Source organism: Chiloscyllium plagiosum, unplaced genomic scaffold (genome assembly GCF_004010195.1).
Source record: "Chiloscyllium plagiosum isolate BGI_BamShark_2017 unplaced genomic scaffold, ASM401019v2 scaf_10529, whole genome shotgun sequence".
NCBI lineage: Eukaryota > Metazoa > Chordata > Chondrichthyes > Orectolobiformes > Hemiscylliidae > Chiloscyllium > Chiloscyllium plagiosum.
This window is the reverse complement of record NW_025215356.1, coordinates 17254-37777: the sequence shown is the minus strand read 5'-3', so window position 1 is coordinate 37777 and position 20524 is coordinate 17254. Positions and strand designations below refer to the sequence as shown.

General features: G+C 39.9%; 1 protein-coding gene across 1 annotated transcript in view; it reads left to right on the top strand.

Moving 5' to 3' along the window:
• LOC122548300 (serine/threonine-protein kinase 3/4) overlaps positions 1 to 17354 on the top strand; it is a 63888-nt gene extending 46534 nt beyond the window's left edge. Inside the window, exons 5-9 of the mRNA XM_043686828.1 lie at positions 2292 to 2456; positions 5875 to 6042; positions 8633 to 8770; positions 12749 to 12877; positions 17130 to 17354. Coding sequence (XP_043542763.1) covers positions 2292 to 2456; positions 5875 to 6042; positions 8633 to 8770; positions 12749 to 12877; positions 17130 to 17339 — 810 coding nt within the window. The 3' untranslated portion in view covers positions 17340 to 17354. The remainder of the gene's footprint in view (positions 1 to 2291; positions 2457 to 5874; positions 6043 to 8632; positions 8771 to 12748; positions 12878 to 17129) is intronic.
• The last annotated feature ends 3170 nt before the right edge of the window (positions 17355 to 20524 follow it).

Here is a 20524-nt window from a genome sequence, read left to right as displayed (position 1 = left end):
AATCAAGGGCCTGTATTGTAACAGTCTCAGGATGTTGAAGGAGAACAAAACTGAAAAGCGAAAGGAGTTCTGGTTTTACATCTTGAGAGATGTTGAATTTATGGAGGAAATGTGTATGGAATGAGCTACCAGAGGATGTGGTGGAGGCTGGGACAATTACAGCATTTAAAAGGCATCTGGATGGGTATATAAATAGGAAGGGTTTGGAGGGACACGGGCCAAATGCTGGCATATGGGACTGCATTTATTTAAGATATCTGGTCGGCATGGAAGAGTTGGAGCAAAGTGTCAGTTTGTGCTGTATATCTCCATCACTATGAAACAGCATAATATGTTTTCAGTTCAAAAGTAAAATGCAGGGAGGAGAAAGGAAAGCTTTCTAAGAATATTGGAATAAGAGTAGGCCATTTAGCCCCTCAATCCTGATCCATCCTTCTGGGAGATCAGGATTTATCTGTGGTCTGACTCTATATATTTGCCTTGAATAGCCTTTGCCAAACAAATTATTTATCTCCGATTTAAAAATAACAACTGATCCAGATCCAACTGCTGTTTGTGGAAGAGTGTACCAAACAACATCTCCCTTTTGTGTATAGAAGTACTTCCTAAAATCTCTCCTGAATGGTCTGGCCTTGTTTTAAAAAATTCTCAAGGTCAGGTTCGTAGGAGAGTAGTCTGACACAGAACAAACGACCAAGAGGCGAGTCTGCTAGAATATGGGCATTTTATTCCCCGCAGCGTCGCCACAACGGGTCTGGCTTATACTCACTCTACATGTTACCGGAACTGGGAGCCGTCAGTTCTCGTAGAGCGGTTGCCAACAACCCACGCTCGGCGGTTAAACGTAACCCCGGAGCAGACTCACCGAACTGGAGACTTTTCCAGCTGATATACTCTTTTCCAGATATAAACATTCATGTGAACAGCAGAGCAAGGCTAAAAAACACATTCCATTCTGGTTACATACAGATAAGAAGATTCACACGGGGAGGTGTGTAATAAGATTCACACGGGACTAAGCAACACCTCCATTCCGGTTAGATTCACACATGTATTGGGACATAATTTTTAACCGTTTCACCACATTCCACTGCTTGGAATTTTACACCACAGGCCTTAATTCTCAAACTATGCTCCCTAATTCTAGAATCCCCAACCAGTGGAAATGGTCTTTCCATATTTGCCCTGTTGTCTCCTCTTAATATTTTGAAAACTTCGATCAGATCACTCGTAGTTCATCTCATTAGTTTGTATCTGTTTGAAAGAGGCCGAGAGCTGAGAGGATCATTGACTGTGGTACTCATAAAAGTAGAGAAAAAGACACTGTTGCGATGGAGTGTTTAGAAGTTACAGGTAACCAGGATAACTGTGATCTTAAGTGCCTGAGGCTAGCGAGAACTACCTTTGAATGGCCTTCAGTATTTAAGTGAAGTATTTGCCACAGAAGGGGAAGCAACTTCTTGGAAGCAGTTTTAAGAATGTCGGCAATGTGAGAGTTTCAAAAAGGTGATCTGAGTAAATGTTGAGGTAAAGCTAGGTCAAAGATGAAAATGTAGAAGGTGGTTTCTGTTGGTTAAATGCAAAACAGAAATAATATGTCTGCACCAAAGTGTTATCATCTCCTTGCCCTATTCAAGAGCTTCAAGGAGGTATGGGTGTTGTTTTCCAACCATTGCACTGAAGTGCCCCGAGATTGTAATCTTGGAATTCTGGAGGAAACGTAATGACTGATTAGAACCATCAAAGCAGAGCAAATTGTGTTTTCCTATGTTACAGTGGTGACTATAATTCAGAAATGCATTGTTGGCTGTAAAACATCCTATGATATAAATGAAAGTATTTTGATAAAGATGATATGTGCTTACAGTACAGATTGGGAGAGAGGGTAGAGTACAGGGAACCTATGAAGGTGATTCAATAGGATGAAGCACAGATGATAGATTCAGAGAGAAAGCCAGTAGATATGCATCTTGCAGTGGGATAAAATGTGATTATTGTGTAGATTTTTGAGAATTATCTAGAAGCTAAATCTTATCAAGAACTTTGAAAGAAGGAAACAATTGTTTTTATAGAACTCATCAAAACTGTAGCACTTACCAAAGCATTTGAAAGGTAGTGAAGTAATTTTGAAGTGTAATCATTGTTGTAACATAGCAAATACTGCAGTAAACTTGCTGCGGTTACCCAGTGAACCATGGCTAACAATGAAAAACAGTTGAAGTGTCCAACAGTTGATCTGTTGAAATATTTCCAAGGCTATGCTGTATAACTGTTGTTTTTTTTTTGTTCAGTTAACAGAGGACGAGATCGCCACAATTTTACAGTCCACATTGAAAGGACTGGAGTATCTACACTTCATGAGAAAAATCCACAGGGATATCAAAGCTGGAAACATCTTACTCAACAATGAGGGCCACGCCAAACTGGCTGATTTTGGAGTTGCTGGTCAGCTTACTGTAAGTAATCTCTGAACTGAGGCATGGTACAAGTCCAGGTAACAAAACAGCACATGACAGTTTTGTTAGCAAGTTATTTCCCCATGGCAAGTTTGTTTTTCCTTTGTCTATCTTACCAGGACAGTAAAGTCGTAAAGCTCCAAAGTTAAAGAAGTACTGACCAGAATCAAGACCATTTTCATGCCTAAAAGGGTGCAGGGACTGCCCTCCCCAGGATGGATTAATTGGAGGGTATGAATAAATTGTGTTCCCATGTTTGAGGATAACATGATCTGGAGATGGAGCCATTATAGCGCACATTCTTTGAGCTTCTGATGAACCTAGGGTTGGTAGCTGATGAGAGGGTGTAATTTCTTCCAAAGCACTGGCCATTGCAGCTTAAGAGTATGAGTTAGAAGCTTCAGAAAAGCAAAGTAAAACATGATGTTTTTATATATTTATAAGCTAATCTCTAGCTATTTAGGTGTAAATGTTTTACAGATTAGATCCAACCCAGGCAGACTTTAGGGATTATGTTGTGAGAATACTCACACAAGTTTGTATCCCCTTCAATATAGATGATTGAGGGTAGTCTCATTGAAGTAGTTAAAACATTACAAGACTTTGATAAAGCAGATGCAGAAAATCTCTGGGGGTGTCATGAAGAAGTAAAATAAAATGTAAATAATTAAGCAAGACTCTGGAAATCTGGAACTCTTTCCATAAGACACGTTTGTGGCCCCATCAAAAGACTACGATGAATAGATTACATATTATTCGATGAAGCTATCATGGGAATCTGGAACAAAGGTGGGTAAGTGGAATTGAGATGCAGATTACTGGATGCTATTAAATGGTCAAGCTGACTCTAAGGGTCTAGTGAACTCATGCTGTTCCTGTACTTGTCATGGTATTGGTATTATCATTTTTCCCAGGAGATAGTGGTTTGAGTGCCACAGTAGGACTTGAGAACATAACCCAGGTGTGGGCTCTTTTAGTACAGTGTAGAGTAAGTGCTATAATATATGAATAATTAGAAAATTGTGGGAAGTATAGCATACTTGGGAGGGGCAGATGTCTTTAGATTTACAAACCTTCAATGGTGGGGGCTTCCTTGCCAATTGTCTGTATCTATTATAGATTATTCAATCGTGCTTGATTTAGAGAGACTATTGACAACGATATTGTTCTGTGATGACGATGTTAGGAAGTGAAGTAGATATGGTTTAGACTTTTTTGATTATGTGGTTTCAGAATATAATACAGAGCAGTATCTCACCCAAATGACTATCTTTTGAAAGGGTATACAGTCTTAGATTGCACAGAAAACATGATCTCCTTCCCATGTACTCTTGTGAGCCTACTGAGTGCATGCAGACAGATAATTTCCCCCATGCTACTGGAATGAATCAACCATGTCTGTATGCTACTGCTCTTCCAAAAACAAACCTGAGTGATTTTCTTTCATGAAGATCCTACCCAGTTAAAGGTAAGTTTATTACTTGGTAAACCTAGCTCATGCCAGTTAATTCAACCAATCAAAGGAGTCAAACGTGGATCTTTGCTAATCAGTAACTGTCAAACGGGCATTGGTTACCTGAGCTCTTGGTCATTGATGAACAAGTTACATGAAACAACGCGGTTAATTCACAAGAAATAACACAATCTGTGAATCGTGTCAATCTATTAATGTTCTGGAACAATGTCTAATTTAGAGTCAGAGTCCTACAGCACAGAGACAGGCCCTTTGGCCCAAACTGGTCCGTGCCGACCAAAATGACTGTCCACGCTAACCCCATTTCCCTGCATTTGGTCCATATCCTTCTAATCCTTTCCTGTCAATGTATTTGTCCAAATGCCTTTTGAATGTTGATGTACCTGACTCAACCATTTCTGCTGGCAACTCATTCCATATGCGTATCACCCTCTGTGTAAAAAGAAAAAGTTGCCCCTCAGGTTCTGTTTTATTCTTTCCCCTCTAACCCTAAACTGATGTCTTCTAGTCCTTGATTCCCCAATCCTGAGTGCATTCACTTTATCCATGCTCCTCATAATCCAATACGCCTCTATAAGGTGCCCCCTCAGTCTCCAACGCTTTAAAGAAAAATGTCCTACCTTGTCCAACCTCTCCCTATAACTCAGACCATTGCGTCCAGGCAACATCCTTGTAAATTTCTTCTGCAGTCTTTCCAGTTTAATAATATCCTTCCTATAACAAGGTGACCAAAACTGAACTCAGCACTCGACAAGTGCAGCCTCAGCAACATCCTGTATAACTGCAACATAACTTCCAAACTTCTATACTCAGTGCCCTGACTGATGGAGGCCAATGTGCCAAAAGCCTCCTTTACTGCCCTGTCTGCCTGTGACTTCACTTTCAGAGAACCATGCACCTGAATTCCAAGGTCCCTGTCTTTCACTAGACCCCTTAGGTCCTACCATTCACTATGCAACTTTGTCTTTGCAAAATGCAAGACCTCACACATCTATATCAAATTCTTTTGAGCTGTTTGTGTTGTCTGTCTGTATTCTCCACTTGGCCACAAGGTGATGCTAAACCCAAGTATTTTCAGTCAGGGACCAAGCGATCTTTAAAATTGAGATTAGTTTGTTTGGGTGGATGTGGCATAAATATTTTTAGTTGTCAAGCTGTCAGACTTTGGATATAATCTCACAACAAACACTACGAATTCAGGAAATTCAAAAGAAGATGTGGAACTCTGTTTTTGGGGAGTACTTGTGTAGATGCATTTCATTAGAAGCCAGAGTAATGAACAGAAGGTAACAGTAGAGTATGATGAATAGAAGAGAAGTGAATCAAGACTCTTAAGTATGAGCATTGATGTAGGCTGGTTAGACTGAGTAGTCTGTATCTGTGCTGTAAATTTTGTGCAATTCTACGAATCTGCCCTAAACATCCTGCACTACTACATTTCCTAACAAAGATCTCTGAATAATAATTGGGCAATGTTATTATGACTTATTTCCACCCTCTCTACCCATTAGGGTGTGAAGCTAATTGTTGGTCTCTACTTTAACTCCAGGTCTGCACTTAGCGCATTTATTGGAAATTTGGATTAAATTCAGCCCTTTTAATAAATAATTAATCAATCCATTGTTTCAAAAATGACAGCAATGTATATCTGCCTATAGCAGTTCTGCACAGAGTTTATTTTCAATAACCTGGAAATCACTGCACAGTGGAAGCATATTGAATAGTACATTTCAATAGGAAATGGAATATTTAATTAGAAATGAGTTTTTTATGTTTATGGGAAAGAGCAGGCGAGTGAGACTAATTGAACCACTCATCGAGAATGTAATGGATATAATGAGTCAAATGGCCCTGTCTTGTGTTGTGAACTTCTATGATTTTAAACTCAGATGTAACACACCATTTGGGAAAATTCCCTTTAATAAATTATCTGTCTTTATTCAGGATACAATGGCCAAAAGGAACACGGTGATTGGAACTCCATTCTGGATGGCACCTGAAGTGATTCAAGAAATTGGGTATAACTGCGTGGCAGACATCTGGTCTTTAGGGATTTCAGCAATAGAAATGGCTGAAGGAAAACCGCCATATGCAGACATTCATCCAATGCGGGCAAGTAATGGCAAAGCATTCGGCCACATTGGGATACCTAAGAGCCATATGCGCTGCTGTCATGACTGAAGTGTTCACGTCCCATCCTACACTGTTTAGTTTACACCATTCTCCACAACACGTAGTCCGAAAACACACTCCAAGTGGGAAGAAAGTAATGTGACTTTCAAAGTTAAGGATACTATTCAGCTCCTCCAACCTGTTCCACAGTTTAACACGATCATGGCTAATTGGATTTACTTGCAGTACTGAGCTGGCATTGGGGCCAGTAGAAAGCAATGCTACAATGTGGCCTCTTTGCCCTAAATAATGTTTTGACATTTGCAGAGAGCATAAACGAGAACATCTTTAATTAATTAAATGCTCTTGTTTACAACCTGGTTAGTAATTCTAACAGAGTGCTCTTATCATTGTTAGAATGGAAAAGGAAACAAGAAAAGTTGTAATAAAAGGTGCAGGAAGTGTGTTGCGAGTCTGCATCTGTTAAAGGAGGTGTCAGCTGTGGCTCAGTCTGCAGCATTCATATTTCTGAACTAACAGGTTGCATATTCAGTCCCATTCTAAGCCCTAGAGCACAAGTATCTAGGCTGGTACTGCACTGCAGTACAGAGGGATTGTTGCACTACTTGAGTTGTCACCTGCACTTAAGACTAAGATCCTATCTTCCCTCTAAGATGGATTTTCAAGATGCCATGGCACCATTCAGAGATGATTGGATGTCTCGGCATCACATTTTCATCCCTCAGTCAACCTAGCAAAACAATTTTCTGGTTGTTAATCTATCAGAAGTCTTGCAATGGGCAAATTGACTAGCAGATTTCCTACATTACATAAGTTCAAGATTATTCCAATTGGTAATAAAGAATTTGGGATATCTGATGTGAAAGGTGCTAAAGAAACAGCACTTTTTTGAAAGAGTAAACAACAGCTCAACATTTTGTCCAAGGGTGCCCAACATTCAATCCTGATGGACATTGTACAGGATTCTGAGTGTTGTTGAGATGTTTCCACTGTTGGGCAAATCTTGAGCTAGGGGATATAGTTTCAGAATAAGGGGACATTCATTTAAAACTGAAATGTTAGGAATTTTATCTGAGGGTAGGGATGCCTGTAATTCTCTACTCCAAAGAATTGTGAAGGCTCAATCATTGAAAGTATTTAAAATTGAGTTAAACAGTGTTTTGAAATATCAGGGAGTTGAGGGTTATGAGCTGGCACAAAAAAGGAGCTTTGAGACCTCGGATAGTTCAGGCTTAGCACTGTGCCTCACAGCACCAGGGACCCGGATTCAATTGCAGTCTCAGGCAACTGTCTGAGTGGAGTTTGCATGTTCTCCCAGTGTCTGCATTTGTTTCCTCTGGGTGTTCCGGTTTCCTCCTACAGCCTAAAGATGTGGAGTTTAGGTGGATTGGCCATGCGAATTTGCCTTGTAGTGTCCAGGGATGTACAGGCTATGTGGATTAGCCATGGGGATGCAGAGTTATAGGAGTAGGGTAAGAGACGTGGATCTGGGTGGAATACTCTTAGGTGGAGTTGGTGTGACTTGATGGGCGAAATGGCCTATTTACATACTGTAGGGATTCTATCATTTGAAAAACCATCATCTTATTGAATGGCTGGGCTGGATTGAGGAACTGATTGGCCTCCTGCTCCTAACTCTTATGATAAAAGCTGGATTGTAGAAAGATTTTTTGCTTTTGCTACAATAGCTGACCACTTTGTGTGTGTGTGTGTGTGTGTGTGTGTGTTTGCTGAACTTTCTTCATTTCACATTTTAAAATTTGTTTTTGGAATGTGGCCATTGCCATTTATTGTCCATCTGTAATCACCTGGAGAAAGTGGTAGTGAGCTGTCTTCTTGAACTGCTGCAGTTCATGTCCTGTCGGTTGACCCGCAATGCCCTTAATGAAGGAGTTCCAGGATTTTGACCCAGCAATACTTAAGGAACGGTGTTATAGCCCAAGTCAGGATCATGTACCTCTTGGAGGACAGCTTGCAGACTGTAGTGCTCCCATGTATCTGCTGCCCTTACTTTTCTTAGTAGTGGAGGCCAGAGATTGGAAGGCTGTATTAGGGGAGCCTCGGGGAGTTGTATCTTATAGGTGGCACACACTAAACACTTTTGGAGGGAGTGAATGTTTAAGGTGGTAGATGGGGTTCCAATCAAGTTGGCTCTTTTTGTCTTGCTTGGTTTTGAGCTTCTTGAATGTTGGCCTGTAAATAAAGACCGAGCTTCACATCTACATGAGTTGCACTTCATATGCCCCAAGTCTTCTGGTTAGGGGTTCACATTACTTTCCAGAGTTGGAACATGTACAAACTTTTTAAGTTTGAATCTTTAGAAATGTTCACTGCCAATGTTCTGTAGCACTCGAGGCTGTAATTGATGAGAAATTATCTTCACAAAGTGTTATCAAATAATTTATAAATTATAAATATCACATTAAAGTAGCTAGTTACTGGATGTGACACCAGAGAGCTGACCTTTAGATCTTCTACAGTGGCATTTTTCTTCAACGAATCTCAGCTTTGCATATTTAATGAAATGTTTGCAAGTGACCTGAATATATATTCTTCCCCTATTCTACAGGCTATTTTCATGATTCCCACAAACCCACCGCCAACATTCCGGAAACCAGAACTCTGGACGGATGAATTTACAGATTTTGTAAAGCAGTGTTTAGTTAAAAACCCAGAACAAAGGGCTGCTGCCACACAGCTGCTGCAGGTACGTTGTAATTGAAAATAACATTCTCACAGCAAGCATGTTAGCTGTTGCTCGGTCAGTAGAGCTCATTCAGAAAGTTGTAGACTCATGCTTATATTAATTCATGGAATGCAGGCATCAAAGTGGACTCGCTGGTTCGATTGAAAGCTTGTTATAATAGAAGTCTTTGCTCAACTGAGGAATTTTGCACAGGATAGTATCACAATGTTGAGAAACAGTCTGTTATTGTTGAAATAGGAAAGACTGGAAATGACTGGTAGGTCTTTGCTGGAGGCATGCAAGATCTGATTGGGAGAATAGACTGCAACATGGAGCTGCAGAGGAACCTGATGATTCTTGAAATTGATTTTTGGGAGTGTCACTGGGAGCCTCATGAGAGCTATGTTAATTGAAGTGCTGAGCCAAAGTACCTATGAGCAGGATATGGCATTCTGAAAGAACTCCAATGTATCGTGCATTATGATGGAATCTGATGCTGATAACAAGGTGTATTCAAACAGTTTAATTTGGCTCCACCTGGGAGCTGTCGAATAGAGGGTATTTTCAATATGCTGAATTTGATTTATATGCAATTCTAGGCTTTTTTTAAAAAGTTGCTTTTGTGATGGGGATTGGATCCAGGTGCTGGATGGGAGGCAGGTAAGGGCAGAGATAATGGTTTTAATTAGGCCTGTAATGATGTGGTTTGTGTTGAAGTTGTTGTATGTTGGGCAAGTTACTCGATATGTCATAACATTCTGTTGGTTGGTCACTTGCTGCTCAAATACTGCGCTGGAGGTGTTGAAAGTACCATTCCATGAAGAGTAAATCATTGCCTTAGCTATAAACAACTGCAGGTTGTTAATTGCATGTTTCTTTGGAGCTTTTACAATACAGCACACATTATAAAACTGTCCGTCTGTGTTGCCTGTTCTCTGGATATTGAGACTTGTATGGATTTATTTTGGTCCCACTGTGTCTCCAACTTGGCTGGAATTCTAATCAAGCACTTTAGATTAATCCACTCTGCCATTCATCATCTCAATCTCTATCGATGAATCAGCTAGCTTGTAAGGGTTAGTGATGGATGGGACATAGAATGTCATTACTTTACGAAGCAACTTGCAGAACTAGCTATTCAGTATTGATTCACAAGGCAACAAAAGCACATCTTCCATTGATAACCTGATCTGACACCTTGTGCACAGTAGGGAATATTGACCCAAGTTGGAGTTTCAGGTATCCAGATGGTGTAGGTGCATTTTCCCAGTATTTCAAGTGCATTTTGATTATATGGGTCACTGCACATTCCTGGTGTTAATGAATTGGCACTTCAGCTCAGATGAGTTCTGCGGTGGGAAGACCCAGGATTAAAACCAAACTTAAAAACTGGATTTGGAAACACCGAAACTAAACAAAAATGTTCAAACATCATTAAAGCATAATATTTGGTTGTTATTGTTTGGCAGTTTGTGGGACTTTGCCGTGTGCAAAACAACTGCTGCATTTTCTACATTTCAACACTGACCTTCATTAACTGTAAAGCGCTTTGGGGCATACTGAAGTTGTGAAAGACGTCGAGAACAGCTTATCTTTTTCCTACCCTTGACAGGAGTTCAGCTCGTCTTCCAAGGGCCAGGGCACTGAGGCAGCAAGATTCTAATTATCAGAGTCAGTGGGATATTTTCAAGTGAACTCTGCTTGGTGGAAAAATTCAGTTGTTTGATTGTGGGACATCTGCTGCACTTACACTGACAGTAGGACCAGGGATGAAATGCAGTTTCAACATTAAGTGCATTTACAGGATAAATGGTTGTTTCTTGACAGTTGTAATTTATGGGAGTAGGGTGGAGAAGTAGCAGCTGATTTCTAAACTCGTTTTGATTGTCACGTGTACCGAAGTACAGTGAAAACTTTGTTTGCGAGCAGTACAGGCAGATCATAGTAAGCGAGGATGTACAGCTTCAGAGAGGATTAGACAGGCATAAAGATTACATTGCAAAGGGTGTAAAAGAGAGATCAACATTAGCAAAATCAGCATTATTGGAGGCTAGAGAGTCTATTCGATAGTCTAATAACAGCTGGGCAGAAGCTTTGTTGTTAGAACTGAGGAAACCATACTGTAAACTTTGGAATAATTTTGAGATGTCCTGAGATTGTGAAAAATTCTGTAGAAGTTTGTGTCTTTATTTTCTTCGAGTGTAAATTTATTGCTGAAAAAGGAGACATGTTATCAAAGCTTTTCACCTTGCACTCATCAGGACAGAGGCAAGAGTGCCAGAGTTCAAAGAGAGCAGCAATTTATACTTCAGGAGAAATGGATGTTAGTTGGTAAGTAAGTTGATTCTGATTGGTTGAGGCATTACCATAGAGCGTGTGCATTGGAGCTAATGTCTCCCATCTTTTTATTTAATTTTAAAAAGATGAAATGCCTGGACATTTTTTTTGCTGCAGGGGACAGGTCCTGCATGTGAAGATACAAAGCTTCCAGCAAATGTGATCATCTTATATTGGTTATTTGTGTAACTTTTAGTACGTCTGGGTATGAACGGCTTGTCATGTGAGGAGTGGTAGAGGAATCTGGGCCTGTACTCAGTAGAGTTTAGAAGATTGAGGGGGGTGGAACTGATTGAAATTTAGAGTACTGAGAGGCCGAGATAGTGGATAAGGAGATGGTTTCCACTCATAGGAGAGATGAGGGAACAGCCTCAGAGTGAAGGGATGACTGTTTGGAACCCAGATGAGGAATTTCTTCAGCCAGAGGGTGATGAATCTGTGGAACTCTTTTCCTCAGAAGTCTGTGAAGGCCAAGTCACAATGTATTCTACAACAGAGATTCCTGCTTAGTAAGAGATCAAGGTTTACGGGGAGAAGACAGGAGAATGGGATTGAGAATTGTATCTGCTGTGATCGAATGCAGTCTAGCTTGGCCCAGTGGCCTCATTCTGCTCCTGTATGTTTTGGTTTTGTATTCAGCAACTGCTGCCCAACAAGTACAAACCATTGCATGTAAAATTATAAGTGATTAACAATGCATATTAATAACTGACAATACATATTAATGAAAAATGTTTGCACTTGTGCTTAAAAATCATTAAAACTAATGAGTGCGCCTGATGACTCATCAATATTAGGAAAAATATGGACTTGGGGTTCTAGAGGAAAGGTAAAGCTGAATAGTGACCTATTCAAGGTGTTTCAAGTTATGAAAGTGTTTAAGAGGCAGCTTTCACTTGGGGAGACTAACACTAATGGTCACAAATACAACACAGTCACTATTTCAGGTACTATGTTTTATAATATTGTTGATCATGCCTCTCCAAATTTCATGGTCCTTGATAGTGGTTAATATTTTACATCTATTCTGCTTCTGCAACTGTTGGAAAATCTCTTCCTTCATTTTCCTCTTGCTCTGCTAGCCTCAATTTTACCAGTCATCCCAGTTGTTCTAGCTTCTCCCTTCTAAGTATCTGCCCAAAGAATTGTTATTTTTTTTGTTTGTCTACAAAAATTCTTATTTGCTTACTACTTCAAAGTTTTCACATGAGTTGAGTGTAGTCAATAAGGAATCCGGAAGCAACTACTTTTCCCAGAGAGAGAGAGATGAGCACTAATTGGAGGAAGATAACAGATTTAAGGGGAAATTGGATAACTGCATGATGGAGAAAGAAATAAAAGGATACATGAAGGGGGTAAGACAAAATAATGTGGAGGATTTTGTAGAGCATAAACACAGCATAGACCATTTGGGCCAAATGGCCTATTTCTGTGCTGTTTAAATTATGTTTATAATGACTATTCCTAATGGACTTGTGTAACATTTAGAAGTTTCCAAACTCATAGTTGAATGATAGTTAAAGAATATTCACACTCCAACTTTGCAATACTCACTTCTGTGCTGCATTTTGAGGTGCCAAACCATCATACTCTTATTTGATTGGCTGGGCAAATTTTTCTTCAGTCAGAATTTTTCAAATGCATCTTTTTTTAACCTTCCAGCATCCCTTCATTAAAAGTGCCAAACCTGTGTCAATACTGCGGGATCTCATCAATGATATGATGGAAATTAAGCTCAAGCGTCAAGAGGAGCAACAGCGAGACTTGGATCAGGACGATGAGGAGAACTCGGTAAGTCTCTGCCAGATTTCTATTGATTCATCTTTGCTCGAGTTGTACTAAAAGTGGTCAGCTTGTTTCAGTGAGTAGTACTCTTGCCTTTGGTCAGAAGGTGAGAGTTTGAGCCACATGCCAGAATTTTAATCTTGCACTTGAGGGGGTTGGACTAATGGTTAGTTTTAAAAGCAAATCAGGCATTTGTTAGTGGTATAGTACAACAAATCATGAGACTGTAATGCAAGGATCACTTGGTGGCTCTTGTAGCATCAGTGGGATCCACCAATGTGATATTTTTCTTGCTTTTTCAAAGAAATATCGTACTTGGAACCAAGATAGATAAGTGATCAGCCATGGTCTACTTTGAATGTTAGATCAAGCTTGAGGAGTTGAATATCCACCCCTCCTCCTATCTGATAATTAATCCATGGTGAGCACTGTTTGTCATAGGATATGCCCCAGTTAGCTAGTAGTAATGGACAAAACAGCACCTTTGAATTTCTATAATGTCTACAACAGGAAAGGATCTATGAGCACTTTTGAGTGTTTCAAGCGGAAGTTAACACAGAACCGCATAAGGAGATGTCAGAATAGATGACCAAAAAAGGAGCATCTTGAAGAAAAGGGAGATAGTGTTTTAAGAATTGAGTTTTGGAATTTTGGGCTTTAGCATCTGGAAACATAACCAACAGTGGTGGAGCATTTTAATTTGGGGATGCTCAGGGACCAAAGTTGGAGTAGTACAGGTATCTTTGGAGGATTATCGAGTTGCAGAAGATTTGAGGTTGAGAGATGAAGTCATGGAAGGATTTGAAAGCAAGATGGGTTTTTAAGGTGTTGCTTAGCTGGAAGCTAGTGTGATCAATGAGCTGCATGAGATATTTGCTGGATGCCCAAGTTTCCTCCTGAGTAGATCCAGTCTCCCAGTACTATAATATTTACTCTTGACTATGTTTGAATTATCTTTGGCTGTTCATGGTGTCAGGCAACCTCAGAACCTGATCCAGAGTCTAGTCTTAAATGCAAGCTCCCATTAAATGTAAATGACGGCCCTACCCAATACTTGATATTGCTCAAATAGCCTTGGAGATTCGCAGAAATGGACAACGTCGGTATCCAGGAGCCAAAAGATATCTTATTATGCAGTAATTCCATTTTAAACTGGAGGAAGAATAGAACCCAGGAAGCAGTCTCAGACAGGAAGACACCACTTAGCCTCTTGATCCTCTTCCACCATTTATTCTAATCATGGCTGATGATCTTAGCTATTTCTGCTTGGCCTGGTTCCATGTCCATTATTATCCCATGCCTCTCAAAAATCTATTGATCACAATGTCAAAATTTTCAGTTGGATTCCCCCAGCCTCTAATCTACCCCCCCAGACTCAGGCAAATTGAAGAGTTCCAGACTTCTACTGCCAGCTCCAAATGTAAGGCTATTCCTCCCCTCCCCCGTCGCACCCCCAACCACACCCTGTCTCCAACCCATCAAAGTAAATGGTTTCTCCCTACCTATTTGATTAAATCCTTTCATCCTAAACACTTGGATTTGAGGGCTCCATGATATCCTGTACTCAAAAAAAAAATGCTCCTAACAGATTTACACTTTGCCCCTCCAGATCAATAATGTAGTTTGACTCCCAGAACTGAAGACAGGTCTCCACATGTAATCTTAAAGGTCTGGCTAGATCACCCAGACTGTTCTCTTGTGGACATATTTGTGTTAGCTGTTATTCTGGTTGCTTTTGCTTAATGAGTTTGTAATTCTTCTTTTGTCTAGAGACCAGTGTATAGAAAATTTGTGTTACTGAGTAAAAATAGGCATAAGATGGAGGTGAGGATAGCCTGTTGGTTGTCTTGTGTGAAGCTTTGCATGAAGTTTTACAGTGCTTTTAAAAATGAAAGTTGCATGTTGGTTTTTGAAGGAAGGAATGTTGTGCAAGAAATATGTGTGATAATGCATTGTTTTTGTATATTGTCAAATCATCTTGAAGCACTTTGCACAATAAATTATTTTTGCCATGCAGCAGTTCAGCTGTATATTAATATTGCTGTTGTTTGGTGTGTTTGGATTTGGTTTTGTGCAAATGTGTGCATGCATATTGACAGTGGTGTGTGTGAGCGAACCTTCACTTGCCAAGGTGAAATAGCAGTGCTAGAGAATGAGTGCTTTCCATTTTATATACCATGTGCCAGCATCTAGTACTCTTTCATCAGACATAGAATACTTACTTAGCCAGAGAAAGAGGTTCCCCATTAATGCTGCCTCCCCACCAGTGTAATATTTATCATTTTCAACACCACTCATCTGTGGTCTACTGAGTTTGAACTTTCAGTTCAAACTGCTCAGACTAATTTCACAAATTGTTTTGCCTTTGCATTTTGTAGTGAATGGTAATGCATGTGACTTAGATCCTATTAACTCAAACTATTGTTTCTTTGCTAATGTCTCTATCGAACATCAAGTTGTGATGAGGAATTAAAGTTTAATGTTCATTTCCACAATTTTTATTTGTGGTCATGATATTGAATATATGGTTATGAAAAAAGCAGTCTTGGATGGTTCATCTAGGTGGTATTTTTATGGGGGGAGGGGTTACAATAATATTTTCTTTTGATTGCTAGATATCGATATTAATTTACTTTCCTCGTAACTTTAATTCTATTTCCTAATGTATTATTATTCAATATTACAACAAAACTACGTTCATTTTCAAGAACTGTAGACTGATACAGCACAAAAGAGGGCTGATTGGTCCATCATGCCTATGCTAGCTCTTTGAAAGTGCTATCAAATTAAATTCAATCCTCTGCATTCTCTCCATTTTGAGTATTTAGCCAATTGCCTTCAGAAAGTTCCTAATGAATCTGCTTTCTCAACTTTTTCAGGTAGCATATTTCAGATCAAAATGGCTTATGTTTTCTAAAAAAAAAAATCCCCGTGTTTTTCCTTTTTTTTTTCCCGATTAATCCTGTGCCCACAGGTCACCAATCCACTGCCAGTTGACATCATTGTCCCCTTTTCTCCCCTCAAAATATTGAAAATTTATTAAATTTCCATTTGACTTGTACTGCTATAAAGAGAATACATTGAATTTCTCCAATCTTTGCAGTCAACTGTGGCCAGTCGCATTTAGACTATTAAGAACGAACAAAATTGAATTTAGTTAGGAATTTTTTTGTCTGTCTGAGAAGGCTTCAGCATTAGGATGGTGTACACATATAATATTGTCTGATTGTTTTTCCTGTTTATGTTCTCTTAAGTTCATGGTCAGGATGTTTCATGCTGTTGCCCAGATAGCTACTGAATGAAAGACCAATATTTGTTGAGTCTGACATGTATTTGCAGAATTAAACATCACAAGCATATGTCTCTGAACTTAACCGCACCACAATTTTCAATACCTGGCCCTCTGTGGATATTTTATAATTAACTTGTTCAGAGATATATTCACACACCCCTGAAGCAGGTGAGACAAAACTCAAGCCTGCTGGCTCTGAGGTAGGGACACTACTACTGGACTACAAGAGTCCACCTTGAGCCATTGTATATGGAACCCTGATTAATGCCCACCACCTGCCTCCAAATAAATAATTTAGATATGGTTAACAATGCAATTGTGACAATACTGTGAGTTTAAGAGGTGCATTTTGTCCTGGGTTTTTTTTTATGAAGTAAGGTTGAGAGAGAGAGGTGCCAAGCAGTCTACTCAGAGCCTTGTGTTTGTGAGACCTTGTTTTTTTTTCTTTAAAGTTGGAACCATAGAAGCAGCCTGAATGGGCGGGTAAGCTCTCTCAGAACGAGGGTTTTAGTTTTTCAGTTGTTGCTGGGGTCCTGAAGCTCCCTGCTACTCTTTTTTTCTCAGTTTTCTCCTGTTTTATTTTCCTCTTGGACTGGAGAATTGTCTGTGAGACAATCTATTTTGTTGAATTTGCCTTTTCCATGGGTGAGTTTATTGGATGTTACTGTATTAGATCAGTTACTATTTAATTGTTAAATAATTTATTATTCTGTTAAAATTTGTGATAGGTTATTTCAATTTCTTCTTTATTTTGTTATATTTTATCTATAGTGTATGAATAAAGTGCGTTTTACTTAACGTCAAGTAGTTTGACCAATATCTGGAATTCAATGCCTTACACTTAACTTTAAAATAGTCTACAGCCTAATCATTTCCTATCTTCTAAAAAAAGTTTGAAGGGTTTGGTCTGGACAATAACACAATTATGATTTCAATATCAAGCTGCTTTTTGTATATTTGACACAGGAAGAGGACGATGTTGACTCGGGCACCATGGTTCGAGCAAGTGCAGAGGACACTGGGACCATGAGAGCGGCCAGCACAATGAGTGAAGGTGCACGGACAATGATTGAGCATGACAGCTCGACGCTGGACTCTCAGATGGGGACCATGGTGATCAACAGTGGAGAGGACGAAGAGGATGGAACAATGAAAAGTAAGACTGTTTCTTTTTGAGGCTTATTATTAATCGTTGCCTGCTTTTGTGCACCAAAGTACTAACTAAAAACTTATGAAAACACTAACTGGATTACTTCTGTAATTATGTTAAAGTTCTCTTTTAAAAGAGAACATCTTGTCATTATCATGAAGCACTATCAGATGTAGCCAGTAATGCTATTGACCCTCGGTCAGAAATTTGTGGGTTGAAACCCTACTTCTGAGCACCAAATCTAGCCAACGCACCTCAGAGGTTAAGGCACAAGGAAAGTGCAATAAGCCCCACCAACCTGACTGCTTTAACTGAACTCTGCTTCCCCATTTTAACTGCCTTCTAACTGGGCTCCTCAATCCCTTTCTCCTCAAATCAAGCTAAGTGTTACACTTTGGTGCTGTTTATTTCAGTGTCCTTCCCTGCCAATTTTATTCTAAGATTTGTAGGGATTGTAGAAGTCGATTAGTTGTACTTTGGAAAATCTGAACTGGAGAGAGCATAAATGTTTTTCATCTCAATAAAGAGCTTGATTTTTGTAGATTGTTATTCATTTATGGGAAGTGTGCATTTATTGCCCATCTTGATTAGTTTTGGGAAAGTGGTGGTGAGTTGCTATAGTGGCTGAGAAGGTCAGTTCCAAGCTAGCCACATTGATGTTGATGCTTATAGGTCATGATTCAGGCTTCCTTCCCGAATGGATGCCAGTGAATCATCTGGACTTTTACAAAGGTCGGCTAGCCCTACAATCACCGTCACTCATGCTATTCCTGTCTAAAATTTTAGGTGTGTTTAATTAACAGAATTCAATGTGCGTACTGCCAGGTCTTTGGATTACTAGTTCAATAACATAACCTTGTGGCCCTTCACTTTGTCAGGATATTCCAAAGTGTCAGTCAGGGAATTACTTTCTACAACGTAGTTACTGTTGCTGTGGACCCAAACATAGCCAGTTTGGTGAGAGCTAGTGGTGTCAGAGTCAAAAAGTGAATCTAATTACAAGCATTAATTGAGAGTTCATTATTGTCCCAAATATTGGGACACAGATATTTGGTCTCTTGGGAATCAAAGGATATGGGAGCGGTTAGGTAAATGTAGTTGTCAATCATTTACAGTTCTGTTGCATGTTGGAGCAAGGGGCTTTTTTTTTCTTGCGTTCCTGTGAGGGCCTGAAAGGGGATGAGGTAATGTATGGGGTTTGATGTGACCAATCTGTTTACCTTCCTTATCAGAGTATAATAAAATACTGTGGAGTAATCGCACTTTACATTGACATACAGGCATCTAGAATGAAGTATTCCTTACTCTCCTGAAAATCATATATAAATATTAATAAGCTCTCTGCCTGACATTCAGCTCTGATCGGAGAGGCTACATTTCATTCTGACAAATATGTGCAGTGTACTTTATGTTGGAAACTAAACGTTCTGGAGCTGAATGGTAGTGTTTTAACACTCATTGATCATGAGAGCTGAGAAAATAACAGCTTGCATTTATGCAGCACCTTGAATGTAGTAAAACACCCCAACCAGCTGCAGGGAAGCGTTATCAAGTAATATTTTACATGGAGCCGTCACAAGTGATAGTAGGACAAATGACCCAAAGGTCTATCAAAGAGAGAGGTTTTAAGAAGCAAGTTAAAAGGAAGGGAGGCAGAGTGTTCAGGAAGGGAATTTGAATTAAGGGCCGAGTTCGCTGAAAGTAGAGAGGATTGTAGGGCTCAAGGACGCAAGAGATAGGGAGGTTCTGGGTCATGAAGTGATTTCAGGAGTGGTTTTACTACCTCAGCAATGAAAGATTTTCTGTTATTTTATGGGATGTTGGTGTCTCTTGAAAGACCATTTGTTGCCCATCCTTAATACCCTTAAGCTAAGTGGCTTGCTAAGTCATTTCAAAGGACAGTTAAAAGTCAGCCACATTTGTGGGTTTGGAGTCACGTTTCAGTGCGTATATAGGAGATATGGCTAGTATGTTTGCAGATGACACCAAAATTAGTGGTGGAGTGGAAAGCAAAGAAAGTTACCTCAGTGTACGAAGGGATCTTGATCAGATGGGCCAAGGAGTGGAAGATGGAGTTTAATTTAGAGAAATGGGAGGTTCTACTTTTTGGAAAGGCAAATCAGGGCAGGGCTTATACACTTAATGGTAAGGTCCTGGGAAGTGTTGCTGAACAGAGGTCTTGGAGTGCGGGTGCATAGTTACTTCAAAGTGCAGTTGCAGGTAGATATGATAGATTTGGTGTGCTTTCCTTTATTGGTCAATGCATTGAGTATAGGAGTTGGGAAGTCATAATGCAGCTGTACAAGACATTTGTTAGGCAACTTTTGAAATACTGAGTACAATTCTGGTCGTCTTGTTATAGGAAGGATGTTCAGAAAAGATTTACAAGGATGTTGCCAGATTTGGAGGATTTGAGCTATAGGGAGAGGCTGAACAGACTAGGGCTGTTTCCCGAGAGTGTCAGAGGCAGAGGGGTGAACTTCGAGGTTTATAAAATCAAGAGGGGCATGGATAGGGTAAATAGACAAGGTCTTTTCCTTGTGGGGAGTACCCACGCACAAAGCCATGGTGACTACCCCTAATCATCCTTACCTTTCCATTTACATGTAAATCCTGTCCCCCAGGATTCCCTCCAACAACTCTTCCTCCACCAATGTCAGACTCATCGGGTCGATAGTTCCTTGGCTTTTCTTTAACACCTTTCTTAAATAGTGGCACCACGTTAGCCAACCTTCAGTCTTCTGGCACCTCACCTGTCACTATGGATGATACAAATATTTCAGCAAGGGGCCCAACCCTCACTTCCCTAGCTTCCCACAGAGTTCTAGGGTACACCTGATCCACTTTTATGTGTTTTAAGACATCCAGCACCACCACCTCTGTAATATGGACATTTTTCAAGATGTCATTATCTATTACCCCACATTCTATATCTTTCTTGTCCTGCTCCACAGTAAACACTGATGCAAAATACTCATTTATTATCTCCCCCATCTCCTGCATTTCACACACAGGCTGCCTTACTGATCTTTGAGGGGTCCTCTACTCTTCTTAGTTCCCCTTCTGTCCTTAATGCATTTGGATTCTCCTTAACCCTATTTGTCAAAGCTATCTCATGTCCCCTTTTTGCCCTCGGATTTCCTTCTTAAGTATACTTCTACTGTCTTTATACCCTTCTAAGGATTCACTCAATCTCTGCTGTCTATACCTG